Genomic DNA, 13822 nt, shown 5'->3' on the forward strand with positions numbered 1-13822 from the left:
CGATTCTTATCTTGCCCCTCAAATCATCGATCCATTTCAAAGTTTTGTCTAACGATATTGCTTCACCACAAAGAAAACATTTATTAGTACCACGGGAACTGACTGACATCCGACGTGCGATAACTCACGTATCGCTTCACGTGGCTTCTAAAAAGTGATAGACTTTTAGTTCAGGCAAACAAAAACACAACTTCACAGTTCACATGGGAGGAAGAACTCCAGTACTGTCAAAAATTGAATTCAGAATGGCACCTTCGATCTCCCCGGCTGATGGCCACCAAGCGATCCTCAGAGCAAGCCACAGCCAAGCGATTAAAGTCCAAACAAACAACACAGATCCCCATCAACAGTACACTGACGCATTCATTAGGGAAGAAACTTGGGATCGAGCTGTGCTGATGGCAAGCACCTCTCATGGACGATGGCACCGGCACGGTCCATGACCCGTCGAGTTTTGCGTGGCCGAAAACGTTCTCCCGGCTCGGAGAATCTGCAGGCCTTTGTTCTGACCCCGGTGTCACATTGTTGATCGGAGGACGCATCGGCTGACGCCCAGCGAAAACAACCGCACGGCGTGCCTGCCGTCGGATCGAGAATCGGACAGCCACGCCGCCCCGGCACGCGCGGTGGGAAAAAAACGGGGGGCTCTGAGACCTACCCTTACCTGAATTATTCGCCTGGTTGTGTTTCGTCTCGCTTTCATGGACCCTTCGCTTCGTCAGGTCCTTGTGCGTGCAGTCCTAGCCAGAGACACTTCAGCAGGGATAGAACTGCTTGTGCTTAGACACTCGAGCAGGTCTAGAAAGGTACGTTGATATTAGCTTGCGTCGAGAATCGTCTCCGGTCCACCGAACGCCACGTCGCCAACGCCAAGCGATTCACGACGTTTTTTATAACATAGTCATGTGCAAACGATCTTCTGTAAGCCAAGTAAACATAGTAGAGGTTTGAAAAACTAGACAGTTCGTGGCGCAGAAGATTACAAAGCGTCAAGCCCTCGCTTCTCCGCCTAACAAAAACATTGATGACTCACCTACCCCTCATCCTAATGAATCAGCCTGAGATTTGCGTCCATAATCTCTGAGAATCTTAGAACAGCTAGATAATCTACAACAAATAATCAGTCAGGGAAAAAGAAACAAGATTACACCTTGTGGCTCATCAGTGTTACTTCACCTAGAGACTTGAGCAGAGGCGCACGTGTCCATGGAAAAACGAGTAGTACAAGTTTGCTTTGAATCAACTCCTCCATCTCTACCTTCCGCTGCATTATATAGATCTTCGTTCTCCTATAGCCACGCATATAAAATATAAGGAGATTAAAAAATGAAGATAGCTAGAGAAGCATAGGATGGGAGAAACATGCTACGATGAGTAGTATCACTACCTTTCTTCTGAGCACTTCTATTTCCTTCCCTTTCTTCTTTGTAACTACGTTTTCCTGATTATTTACTCTTTGCATCTTTTACCACCCGATGAACTCTAGACAATATTATATCTCTTAATATGTCTTTGGCACAATAACAAATTAGATAATTTAGCCTCCGGAACTCCTCAAGGTTGTATTAACTCAAGAACTCAGGTCACTTCTTGTTGAAGCAATAATCTAATTTGTCTTCGTAGATACATCTCTTGTTTTCCCTAAAAATGGATACATCTCATGTTTTATCTCTGAAAAATGGATACCTAACAAATTAAAAATGAATGCACCTCAATAATTAAAGAGAAATTATCAATCAGAAAAAAAATACAAGATTGCCGCTGGTGACTCATCCTGCTACTTCACCTCGAGTCTTGATTCAGAGGCGCACGTGGCCGTGCGCATAAGATAAGACCCGGGGAGAGTGTGAACGGGTCGTCGGCGAGCTCTAACTGCCGGACAAGGACACCGCAGCCACGCTCGCATCATGAGGACTTTCCCGGGGCGCCGGTACGGCGGCGGGGACACCAACACCAACAAGGCACCCGCAGGCCGCAGATGCGTACGGCCAGGCCACCTCGACGCCGAGGTGTGGACGAATCGGGCGCGGTCGCCGTCGGGGACGTGGTCCCGAAGGGTGGAGGCAACCGTACAGCGACTGCACGTAAGGAGCCACGTAGCCATCGTTCACACGCTGACGCCAACGCGCCATTAAGCGGCGGATGGCGAGCCGCCGGCGGATCGCAACCGTCGCCGGCAGATCGGATGGGACGCCGGCGAGGCGGGCAGGAAACCGGCCGCCGGCAGCATCTTTTTTCTCCCCCTTCCATGGAGCTCTCCAGATCACAAGCCAGTAGTCAATCACCTGCCAATTTACCAAATTGGCCCTTTCACACCACTATAGTACAGCAGTACACTCGACGCCTCGACGGAGACGATGCTGGACGCCTACCTTCAAGCGCCCATAAATAGCCGTGCCGGGCCTTTAGCCAAGCAGCAGCTCCGACTTCCGAGCATACACGTACACTTGAAATCAAGCTGGGTAGCCACACAGCATCTTCTCGAGACTGTCAGCCAAGAGGGTCTCGAGGAGCTAGCTAGGCTGCGAGGATGTCGCTGGTAAGGCTCTTCGACACGCTGGCCCCGGACTCGTGGAGGAACCCCTTCAGCATCTTCGGCACGGCGGTGGCCGCCGACGCGTGGCTGGCGAGCGACACCTCGGCGTTCGCCAACACCTACATCGAGAGCCGGGACACGGCGGGCGCGTACGTGTTCAGCGCGGCGCTGCCGCCCGGCGTGAAGAAGGAGGAGGTGAGGGTGGAGGTGGACGAGGGCAACGTGCTGGTCATCACCGGGGAGCGCAGCCTCCGCCGGGAGGAGCGCAGCGACAGGTGGCACCACATCGAGCGCAGCTGCGCCACGTTCCTCGGCAGGTTCCACCTGCCCGGGGACGCCGCCGTGGACGGCGTCAGGGCCGCCATGGACGCCGGCGTGCTCACGGTCACCGTGCCCAAGGTCGGGGCCATCGCCGCCGCCGCCGCCGAGAAGACGGCCGAGGCGGCGACGACGATGCCCGTCGACGCCGGGCCCTGCTGATCCGACGCCGACGCGCTGGCTCACGGGCGCGGCTCTGTTCTTGGCCGCTCCTGTGAATGAAGACTAGCGTACCACGTCGTGTGACAGTGAGGTCTCTCGTCCGTACCGTCTGAAGCTTCCTCCTCCTCTGGTTTGGTATCGCATACTTTTCCGTGTGATGGATCTGCCTGCACGCATGTAAGAAGAAAAAAAAAACATGCCTGCAGGGCAGCACCATGGATCTGTGCTCGGTAAATGAAGAGCAACCTAAGCAGCTAAAGCTGGAATCCTGTCTCTGCTCATTTCTTCGCCTTTCCTTGCGATTGCCGTCTCTACAAATTTTTCTTCATGCGGTAAATAAGTTGTGACAAGTTAATGACAGCAACCTGCCAGTGTGACTTGTTCAGTTGAAAGTTTACAGCAACTTGCAAGCGTGACCACCATATTTCCTCAACTAAATCATCAACACGTACCGACTGAAACGTTCGATAGAATTCGACACCAACAACTGCAGAAACCTTCAGAGCACGAAAGCGATCGAAGCAAATATCCGTAGCTCGCTGTCCCTGTACGGCCATCATGTTGGCTCGCGACTTTGCGGCACCATGATGCCGAAGAACGGGTAAGCAAGGAGCTGTTTGGATTTATGGACCAGTTCGAATCATATCAAATATTTGGATGCTAATTAGAAGAATTAAATATTAACTAACTATAAAACTAACTCCATAAATGGAGACTAGTTCACGAGACGAATCTATAATCTATCGTTAGCACATGTTTATTACTGTAGCACAATATTATCGAATCATGAGCTAATTAAGCTTAATGGATTCGTTTCGTGAATCAGCCTCCATTCGTGCAATTGGTTTGTAATTAATCTACATTTAATACTCGTAATTGTTCTATTCATGCAATTAATTTGTAATTAATCTATATTTAATATTCGTAATTGTTGATCAAACATGCGATATGACAGCCGTGAGATGCAAAGAGCACAAAAACATAGTGCGCGCGGCACCATCGCCGCACCGACCGGCTCGTCCGGCGGCAGCAGCACGTGGATGGGATATTTGTGCGCGGCCTCGTCGGAGGCCAGTCGCAACGGGCAACAGCGGCGAGCTTTATTCCGCGACACGCCACACGCCAGGAACTATGGCAAGTTGCGAGACAGCGCGGCGCAGCACCGGTTATTGGGCGTGTGGGGCATCGATCTGCAGCCGGGGTTGCAGAAGAAGAAAGAGGGTGACGACTGGGACGGAGCCGGTGAGGAACTGGCCGGATCGGCGACTGCTCGCAGGTCGCAACAGCAGCAGAGGGTGGGCCATTCGAGCACTCGGCACTGCCTCTGACTCGGCCTAAGCAAGTTGTTGGCTTGTTGCGAGCAGTCAGCACCCATCAGTCGCCAGTCCGCAACGGCGTGGTGCTCAGCCACCGCCCCGCTAAGGCACTAATGCGATCGAGTGTTGAAGACGATGAGGAGGAGAGGATTGGAAAGCCAGGTTTTTTACGTGCACAGTACTACTATTTGGTAGTATGCAGCACAGAGCAGATCCAACCGTCCATTAGAAGTGGTAAGATTGTCATTAAAAATTTAATATAAATTGAGGAGAATTTTTAGTTTTTTTTTTGCATTTTAGCCCCCTCCCCTGCATCAGGCGCTATCGTATCAGCCGTCGCCTGTCCTTGTCAAGGTCACCTGGACCGCTCGCCTGTTCCCTTCGAGGACGCCGCCCGTCCTCGTTGCCGCCGGCCGGAAGATCGGGGCTATGGGGGACGCCGGCAACTCATTCTTGCGGCACCGCGGACCTCGTCTTTTTGCACGTTGCCTCGGGTGCCGCCGGGCCCGTCAGCCTCCTGGTTATGGGCATCCTCAGCGCCGCAGTCTAATTTCCCGTCGTCATCGTCGCCGCCGACCGGAAGATGCGCTATTAGGAGGCGGCTGCCGGATCAGCGCGCGCTAGGCCCGCGGACCTGCGCGCGGTGCTGCGCTGGGGCCCTTGCATCGGTCACCCTCCCCTTCCGTCCACCAAGGTGAGAAATTTTTCATTAGTTTTTTAATGGAAGATACATGCAGTTGAATAGGCCTGATTTGTGTTTAGGAGTGCAGATTTAGTTTCTTTTGTATTTGATAACTCAAACCATTTTTTCTTTTGTATTGTTACACTTCATCAAGGTAGCCAGCCATTCTCACTTGATAATATGGGTACTCAAATATGCAGCTGAAATCCTAGCACTTGTGTTTTTAAGAAATAGAAATATTTGAACCTTTCAGTCTTAACAAGTCAGGATGAATGCTAAGAGTGCATTCCCAACAGAGATGCGTACCAACATGCATGTGTGGACTGAACAAATGAATCGTTTCCATGCACTTCGCAACAAGGGCAATCGAGCTTTATTCAAAGTTTCGAGGAGCCAACACAATACGAAGAGGGTAATGAAGTTATTAGATGATATTTTAAAGGAAGATGTGGAGGATAATGGAACAGAAGAGGAGACGTCGTTCGAGCCTTTGTCAGCTCACTTCTCAGTGGCCAATCAATCTTCTAGCAACAAAGTACTCGATGCAATAAACATTGTTACGAGAGGTGCATCGCGATCAAACAAGAGATGGGAGGAAGCCATGAATTCTGGAGTGCTAACTGAAGGCGATGAGGTTTGTTTTTTTTTTCCTATGGCCCTCCTTGTGTACCGAATTATATAACTGTGTGCATTCATGGCCTGCTACTATTACGACGCAGCATCCGATGAGAAATTTCGGATCGGACATCCGGACGATAGTAGCTTCGAATAATCGTAGACGTTCATGGCAAGCAAATCGTATTATAATTGGCCAGGAAACCGTATTGTATTCAGACATCATTGTTAGTTACATCTCTGACACCTATATATAAATATTGCCATCGTTGATAGGAGCAGCAGAACTTTATTTAACGCACAGGCCTTCGCGGCTCCTGCGCGTGCACCGTCCAGCAATTTGGGATCGACGCCGCCGTAGCTCCTGCGTGTGCACCGTCCAGTGCGTAGGATCGACGCCGTCGCCGGTCCTGCGTGTGCACCGTCTATCAGGGATCGACGACGCAGCCGCTCCGGAAACTGCAGCACAGTCGCCATGACGAACAGATCAGAGCCATCTACTGCACAACTCAAAGCAACAAAGATACGCAAGGGACACCTATTGATCCGAAAATACCAGCGCTGTTGAATCCTGTAAGTTCCTTATTTTTCTTCTCCTGTATTCCTGCATAATTATATAATACATCTGTTAGGTAGTATCAAACACTGTTGGTATTTTATACAGAACAATTTTGATCAGATTGGTGGACATAGTGAATCGCCACGCTTAAATCCACGCTTAACGAATTACGAATATGTTAATTCATTCCTTTTATTATTGGGGATAAATTCCTGATTGAATGTATTTTCAGATTGTGGCTGCTAGGATACATGATATGCGTGGAAAAATCCCAAATGACGATAGGAGGCATGGTAAAATCTACCTAGAGAACACAAAGATGGCAGCAACTTTCCAGTTAAAACAAACAGAGGAATCAGGAATATATGCACAAGAGACCGCCCAAATGCGGACAATAGCACTAAATTATGTCAAAAACCACATGGTACCAATGATTCTCCTTCAATAAGTGTCATTTTTTAATCCAATGAATATTTTTATCGAATGAATGCTTATTAATAAACTATTTTTAGATTTTCCTACCTATGTCTGTGCAAAAGCAAAACCACTGGTTCCTGTCCGTAGTCGATGCAAAATTAAGGTGTATACAGGTCCTAAATTCCCACAAACCACTCGCTGCAAATATCTTGCAAGTAGTAAGAAACATGGTGAGGTCTTAGAAATCCTACATCCATTGTATACTAATGTTTGCATGCATAGGCGACTAACATTAAATTTTATAGGTTGCAGGATTGAAGTGCTATTTTGATCACATTGATGCAGACGTAAAGAAGGAATACTCATGGTGGATAGATTTCAAACTAAACATTTGGGACATTGACATGGTTGAAGAATTACCGCAACAGGACGACCGGACATCATCAGGCCTATTCGTGCTAAAGTACATGGAGCACTGGAATGGCAAAAGGCTTGAAAAAGGTTTTACACAAAATCTTATTGATCAATTCAGAAAGAAGCTTGCAGCTATACTGGTGAACTCGCCCCTGAATGAGGAGAACGCCATTACACGATCCCCTCTGAGATTTAGCTGAACAATTGTTTTAAGACATTTATTTTGGTTCTTAGATTACACTAGGCTTTTCTGTTAAAACATTTTAATCCAGTTCGCATTATTGTACTACATTTCAGACGAGCACAATAGAAATACTCAATTTCAGACGAGCACAATAGCAGTACACTAGTCGTGAGATCTAATTGTTTTAATTAACTGTACTCCTAAACGCAAATGAGGCCTTTTCATGCAGATCAAGTACATGTAGCTTCCATTAAATAGCTAATGAAAAATTGCTCACCTTGGACGGAAGGGGAGGGTGACGGAGGCAAGGGGCCACCAGCGCACCACCGCGCGCATGTCCGCCGGCCTAGCGCGCGCTGATCTGGAAGCCGCCTCCTAATTGCGGCACGCAGTCAGCCTCCCTCGAGGGCCGGCGGACCTGGCACCAAGGCCATCGGCCTGGCCCCCAGCGCAGCACCAGCACTGCCGTACGGGAAGAGCCAGCGCTCGCCCTCGATGGCGTCCAGCAACAGCCGCTCGTACGCGTCCGGAATCGGGATCCCACCATGGCCGATCCGTCCGCCCGTGAAGAGGTCGCCGCCACGGATGCCTTCCCATCTGGGAGCGTCGGCCGTCGGGGGAATACGCGTGCCGTGCTCCTGCCAGGGGCCGCGCGTCGAGCGCGGCACGCGCCGCCTCAACGGCGGCGAACCGGAATCGCCGCTGGGAGAAACCCTAGGCGCCGGGAAATATCGCAGGTAGGGGAATGGAAGAGACGGGGAAGAAATGAAATGAAAAAAATAAAAGATGATATCACAAATGATTTTTCCCGTATTTTACCACTATACTATATACACATTGAAAAATTTAGATCGTCCGATATTTATATACAAGTATCAAACCATAAACCATAGTATATGGTGGTACTATGCGTCTAAAGTCTGGAAGTTAGCGGCGGCCTTGTGTGGGCCGAAACGGGCTTTTGTGTGGCATGGCTTTTGAGTGGGCTGATATGTTTGATTTCGAAGGGAATGGACTGAGCTGAAATATCGGACTGGTCTAAATCGGGCCGAGCTTGATCTAAAAATGGGCTGAAATATAGCTTGATTTGGCATCCGATTGAGCTCACGGCTTACATGTCCAGATTTCAGCAAAATATGTACCACCAAATAGAAATCATCAAACATAGTACAAGAGAAACTCTTTATATTTTCATTTATTCACCATGACACCCAAAGACGACTGCACTGACAAACACACAAATACCAATGCCGCTCACGGGTCGACGCGGCAAGCCGGCAAGCACAACACTGACCACAACATGACCGACACGTACGACATCATCAGAGCACAGCATTCAGGAACACGACGAGCAAACACTGACCCGAGCACGACATAGCTTGCGCGACCTTGAAGATCGAGCTCTCAGCCAGAAATCTCGATGGCCTTCACCTCAGGCTTCTTGACCTCGGCCTTGGGCACGGTGACCGTGAGCACGCCGTTCTCCAGCCCGGCCTTCACCTGGTCCACCTTGGCGTTCTCCGGCAGGCGGAACCGCCTCATGAACTGGCCGCTGCTGCGCTCGACGCGGTGCCACCTGTCGTTCTTGTCCTCCTTCTCCTTGCTGCGCTGGCCGCTGATGACCAGGACGTTGCCGTCCTCCACCTCGACCTTGACCTCCTCCTTCTTGACGCCGGGGAGGTCGGCCTTGAAGACGTGCGCCTCGGGGGTCTCCTTCCAGTCGATGCGCGCGTTGGCGAAGGCGGCGGTATCGCGGCCGGTCGATGCCGCGGGCACCACGGAGCGGAAGACGTCGAAGGGGTCCCAGAAGTCGGCGAAGGGGTCGAACACGCGGCCGCGCCTCACCAGCGACATTGTTGTCGGTTGGGTTTGTGAACGCGAATCGCACACTGCTGGTGGATTTGCTGAAGTGCTTGGTCGGAGCTAGCTCTTCTAGTGCTGGAAGCTTTGATCTGTGGTGTGATGGTCCGGGGAGCGAGGCAGAGTATTTATAGGTTCGCCAAGAACGGCTCGAGAAGCCTCTGGAGTTTCATTTCATCTTTTTTTCTGGACTTTTCTGGTAGTTGGGATTAGTATTTTGCTTTACGCCATCAATAATTTATCTTTCTTTCTTCGTTTCAGTCCAGAAGGGAACACGCTGCTCTAGAGCAGTCTGGTGCTTCTTGTTCGCCGTCCTCTGCTTTATCTTTTCGTGTCCCATCTGCAATCTACTTTGTTCATATCAGAAAAAACCAATACTGCAGCGGCTCGTCACGTTTCTGGATCAAAGCTCGATGGGTTTCGTTGTCAAGGAGAATCGTTGCGAACTAGAAAGGCCCGCGGCAAGCCGCGTGGGTCCGTATCCCGCGTCGTAGTATCGTAGTTGATGCGGATTTTAGTTCATGCATACAGTAGCTGTTGTATACAGGTAAATGTAAAAAAAATTAATCAACATAGTTAAGATAAATCTATCGTTTCATTATTTTCGCATAGTTATCCTGGTCTGCCCGCTGTTGCAATTGGCATATATTTTGAGCTTTCTATTGTTGTGACGCTATTATTTAAGTTGTATATTATTTTAGGTATCCAAATGGAGGTATGACATTTATTGCTGCATTTATTATGATGAAATAAGGGGTAAAATAATTTATTAGGGAGGGTGGAGCATAATTAGTCACATACTTAATGTATTTACGAAATCATAAGGCAATTAATAGACGTGATGTTTTTAAGGAAGTAGTGGTTATATTAAAATATGCTGCGTTATTGTGGAGGTCGCATGAGAAGCTATAGAAAAATGGTAGTGCAATATTATATTTTTAGCAAAATAAGATGTTATGTTGAACGAATTACGAAAATATTTTGAATTTACAATTTTGTTATGTAGTGAAACTTTAGGTTTTAAAATTTTGAGCAATTTTTGTATTTGAAATTTCTTAGAAGTGTTGCGAATTTGAAATTTTACTATATAATAAAGATGTAGATTTTGAAATTCTAAGCAACTTTTGTATTGATTATTTTTTAATTTGAAGAAGTTTTGGTGTCCAAATTTTAGATACAACGGGTCGCATGCAAGTATTTGTGCAAACAAACTACAAAAGTGTTTTGAATTTTAAAATTTACTCTATAATAAAGTTGTAGTTTTTGAATTTTAGATTAAATTTTATATTGAATAACTTCTAATTCCAACGTGTTTTGGTGTTCAAATTGTACGTATAATGTTGCTCGTTTAGAAATAATGAATGTAACGGGTTGTCGTTTGATTTAATTGAAATGTGAGGTTTTTTTAAAAAATTTTGTTGAGAGAGGAACGGGACGGCAGGTTGATTCAACAAAAACTCAAGGTTTTATTTGAAAATTTTCCTAAATCTGGAAGGTTGGACTGCGGGTTGATTTTAGAAAAAGTTGAAGGCTTTTTCGCAAAATTACATGAGAGCGGAGGCTGGACTGCTGGTTGATTTTTATAAAGATCGAGAATATTTTTGCAAAATGGTCGGGAATCGTAAGATCTGGACCATCCGTCGGCCGATCGGAAGGCCAGGAATTGGCCGCGACGTGGCCACGCTGATTGGCTCTCTTTTTTTGCATGAATCATGTATAGAGATATGATTGCCAAAGCCGAGTGGTACCGGAATGGGCAATGGTTATGCTTGTTCTAGGGCCACATTCTTTGCATGGTACTACTAGAGCACTCCAGGGCCGCTTTTTTCATGGACGGATTTTATGGGAAACTACTGTAGGGCTACATTGAATTTACAGGTTCCTCAGCAAGCTGATCGTGAAAAGTATAGCTCTGGAGATAACTTGATATGGTTCCTAACTTGAAATCTTGCTTTGCCAGGCGAGACGATCGCTCCCCACTCCACAGAGGAGCAGCCTGCTTCGCCCTGTTCAGTAGCTGATATCTCCTCCGGTCACAAATGGTAGATTTGTTGGCCAAAATTCACCTAAACTTTTGGGCGAAAAAAGCTCTTAATTTCTATCAAAGTACTTAGTTTGAAAACGTAGAAAATTATACATGTGGATTTATCTTGAAAAGGTATTTTCATGATATTATGGTCATAACTCATAACTAAACAACGGAAACCACACAATGTCAATGGGATCAAGTAATTTTTCTACCAGAAGTGTTAATGCCTATAACACAATTGTTTGAGAATGTTAGTCTTATCAAGACAAGGCTTGGCAGGGGCACCGTGATGATCAGGGGCGAAGCCACGTGCTTCCTGGTCATTGGCATCAGGATAAGTACCTTTTTTATCGCTAATTAGACTCAAAATCACATATATTCCTGGAAAATTATGCAAACCCTGAGGTACACCACGGTCAATTTAGTTCTAGCGTCGCCGCTAGGGCTGAGTGCTGACAATGGACCTGGTAGCTTCTCCATTATCCCAACACCAGCAACATGTGGTGCTGGATAATGTAGGGAGCAGGGACGGTCTGGAGGCATGTAGCAATCAATCAAACAAATAGGGAGTCAATTTTATAATGTATCACAAATAGTAACATACACACTAACTTAATATAGCAAATGTATGTACGCACAAGAGTGTATGTGGAACATAAGGAGAGTCATGGCCCCCTAACAGCTCCATCGCTGCAGGGTGCCAGTAAGGTGCTATTGTGTTTCCATTAGAGAGAAGAAGAAATTATTCTATTTTGAGTCCTAATATTTTGTGCTTCTATTTTGACTTCATTTCGATAGCATCGTCGTAGTTACTTCAATCACCATTCACCGCCTCTTTTAAAACATTTCCACGTTTTGCGTGATATTGGATCGCATTATCGCAATAAGAAAAATAGAATCAGTAAGACATAGCCATTGCTTTCATTTAGAGATTGTAAATTTCATTTATAATCCCATACAAAATTAATTTATAATCCCATACTTTTTATGTTGAGGAATAGACATTTTCTTTGCTCAAATATTCGAAGGAGTAGCTACTAAGTCAGAATTCTGAAGTATATATAACATTCGTGATCTGGATCAATATATTTTCCTGGTAGCATTTTCAAGTTGTCACGTTTCAAAGTGTAGAATTCTTGTCATTAAGAAACGGTTCGTCCTCACAGAGGTGAGGGAAGAGCAAGAATTGAATAATGTAACTGCGCCAGTTTGTTTCTAGCTAAATTTGCAGAATTACACTGTCGTCTTCATTTCCGTAGAGCTTGTTGATATGCCTAGCAGCTTCGAACTGCATTCCATTTGCTCTATATTTTCGAAAAAGGAAAGGGATAACGTGATCAAAATATCTATAAGAAATCTGAGCTGTCACAAATTGGATGGATGATCTCATGTTGTCTAAGATATTGGGAGCTATCATAAAATGTCTATGTTTTCAAGATCTTAGAAGCTGTCTAAGATATTGTAATTAGTGTAGGTATATATATAGACTAGTTCTTCTCATGCTCAATGACATCATACAAATTTAAAATTTGGTAAGATATGTATGCTTATGGTAGATAAAATATGGACCTTCATGAATGAAGCACACTTTAGTAGTAACATTAGTTTCTATGCGTTACAACAAAGTACCACCTTTGTAACATTTTAGGGGTAACACTAATTTTGTGTTACAATAATCATTATATGTAATACAATTTCAACAAGTAAGCGCTATGTATTACAACCTTTATATGTAACGTATAGTTTTGTGTTCAAGAGATATGTAATACTTCTTTATAACGTATAGATGAATATATTACAAGAGTGTGTTACAATATCTATATTTTATAGTAGTCCTGCACCTAGACACCAACATAAGAGGCCAACTCTATATAAGAGAACTCAACTCTTTATTCACTATAACTTAGTATACAACACAAGACTCTTGCACTCTTTATGTAGCTACCCTACCATGATACAACTATCTTGCCATCTTCTACTTAAGACCTCTTATGCTATGGTATAGCAAAGGGAAGGAGAGCATCCTATTCATAGGACTTCATGGCTCAAGTGGTTTTGCCATGTGTCCATCTTCTACACACTTCTTTATAAAATATCTAACTCTAGAATTTTCATCATACTTATATAACCATACAAATATCTAGTTTATACAGTATTCTAGAAGCATGGCAACCATGGTTCATGCATACTCTCTAACCTTCTAGAAGCTTCTCACGAGTATGCATTGCTATTTTCAACACTTGGTCCTGTCAATAAACTATCCGGTGCATGAAATTCTGCCCATTTCTAATCTAGAAAAATGATGAACTGTATAGCATCACGCACCATGTGGGTTCCATCAAGTGAAGTTGAAAAAGGCAGGATCCATGAAAGGACAACAATGAGCTCTGGCATGCTCCATCGATATTGCGACACTGCTTGATCCTAGTATCATACCAACAAGCTCTGGTTGTGGTCGTGGTCGAGCTCTCGCACCCTCCCACCATTGATGCAAGTAACGAGGTCTCTTTCTCATCCTCCCCCCTTGACTCCTGTCTCCCTGCCGCCATGTTGGTAGGATTGTTGGTCCTCTGACCGTTCTCCCCGCACGCCTTCTCTCCCCCGCTATCCATTGACGGATAGAAGCGCTCCCCCGTGAACCGCGGATCTGAATTCGAGGAAGACGAAGAGATGGCGGGGGAAGATAGACTGCACCACCTTACCAATGCAAAATTCTTGCCTAGCTGGCTG

The 13822-nt window shown here is 46.1% G+C and overlaps 3 protein-coding genes and 1 long non-coding RNA gene across 8 annotated transcripts; 2 read left to right on the forward strand and 2 right to left on the reverse strand.

Moving 5' to 3' along the window:
* Nucleotides 1-2387: 2387 nt before the first annotated feature.
* Nucleotides 2388-3408, forward strand: LOC112892970 (17.9 kDa heat shock protein 2-like). The gene has a single exon (XM_025960092.1). It carries the CDS (start codon nucleotides 2531-2533, stop codon nucleotides 3014-3016), a length of 486 nt encoding a protein of 161 aa, XP_025815877.1. The 5' UTR covers nucleotides 2388-2530; the 3' UTR covers nucleotides 3017-3408.
* Nucleotides 3409-3958: 550 nt separating this feature from the next.
* Nucleotides 3959-7437, forward strand: LOC112892969. Of its 5 annotated transcripts, none has more exons than XM_025960088.1 (7): nucleotides 3959-4566; nucleotides 4633-5026; nucleotides 5282-5648; nucleotides 5906-6202; nucleotides 6421-6612; nucleotides 6701-6835; nucleotides 6911-7437. In XM_025960088.1, the coding sequence occupies exons 1-4, from the start codon at nucleotides 4446-4448 to the stop codon at nucleotides 5924-5926; spliced, it is 903 nt and encodes a 300-aa protein (XP_025815873.1). In that variant the 5' UTR covers nucleotides 3959-4445; the 3' UTR covers nucleotides 5927-6202; nucleotides 6421-6612; nucleotides 6701-6835; nucleotides 6911-7437. The 5 variants fall into 5 exon arrangements, 3 of the variants coding, with proteins under 3 accessions (XP_025815873.1, XP_025815874.1, XP_025815875.1); XR_003228726.1 differs by having other exon boundaries at nucleotides 3960-4566; nucleotides 4651-5026; nucleotides 5311-5648; XR_003228727.1 differs by having other exon boundaries at nucleotides 3960-4566; nucleotides 4651-5026; nucleotides 5376-5648.
* On the reverse strand, nucleotides 5800-8005 carry LOC112892977. Its single transcript, XR_003228729.1, has 2 exons — nucleotides 7481-8005; nucleotides 5800-6233 (listed from the first exon to the last, which is right to left on the reverse strand). It is a non-coding gene; the product is annotated as an uncharacterized LOC112892977 (long non-coding RNA).
* Nucleotides 8006-8368: 363 nt separating this feature from the next.
* LOC112892974 (16.9 kDa class I heat shock protein 3-like) lies at nucleotides 8369-9127 on the reverse strand. The gene has a single exon (XM_025960096.1). The coding sequence runs from the start codon at nucleotides 9055-9057 to the stop codon at nucleotides 8608-8610; it is 450 nt and encodes a 149-aa protein (XP_025815881.1). The 5' UTR covers nucleotides 9058-9127; the 3' UTR covers nucleotides 8369-8607.
* Nucleotides 9128-13822: the final 4695 nt, after the last annotated feature.

Source organism: Panicum hallii, chromosome 5 (assembly GCF_002211085.1).
Source record: "Panicum hallii strain FIL2 chromosome 5, PHallii_v3.1, whole genome shotgun sequence".
NCBI classification, from domain to species: Eukaryota; Viridiplantae; Streptophyta; class Magnoliopsida; order Poales; family Poaceae; genus Panicum; species Panicum hallii.

What these genes read in the sequence shown, in the direction of transcription:
- LOC112892970 (XM_025960092.1), top strand. Translation starts at nt 2,531, where the DNA reads ATGTCGCTGGTAAGGCTCTTCGACACGCTGGCCCCGGACTCGTGGAGG.
- LOC112892969 (XM_025960088.1), top strand. Translation starts at nt 4,446, where the DNA reads ATGCGATCGAGTGTTGAAGACGATGAGGAGGAGAGGATTGGAAAGCCA. An exon ending in CCAACCGTCCATTAGAAGTG is followed by an intron (nt 4,567 to 4,632) that starts GTAAGATTGTCA and finishes TTTGCATTTTAG; the next exon opens with CCCCCTCCCCTGCATCAGGC. An exon ending in CTCCCCTTCCGTCCACCAAG is followed by an intron (nt 5,027 to 5,281) that starts GTGAGAAATTTT and finishes TTAACAAGTCAG; the next exon opens with GATGAATGCTAAGAGTGCAT.
- LOC112892974 (XM_025960096.1), bottom strand. Translation starts at nt 9,057, where the DNA reads ATGTCGCTGGTGAGGCGCGGCCGCGTGTTCGACCCCTTCGCCGACTTC.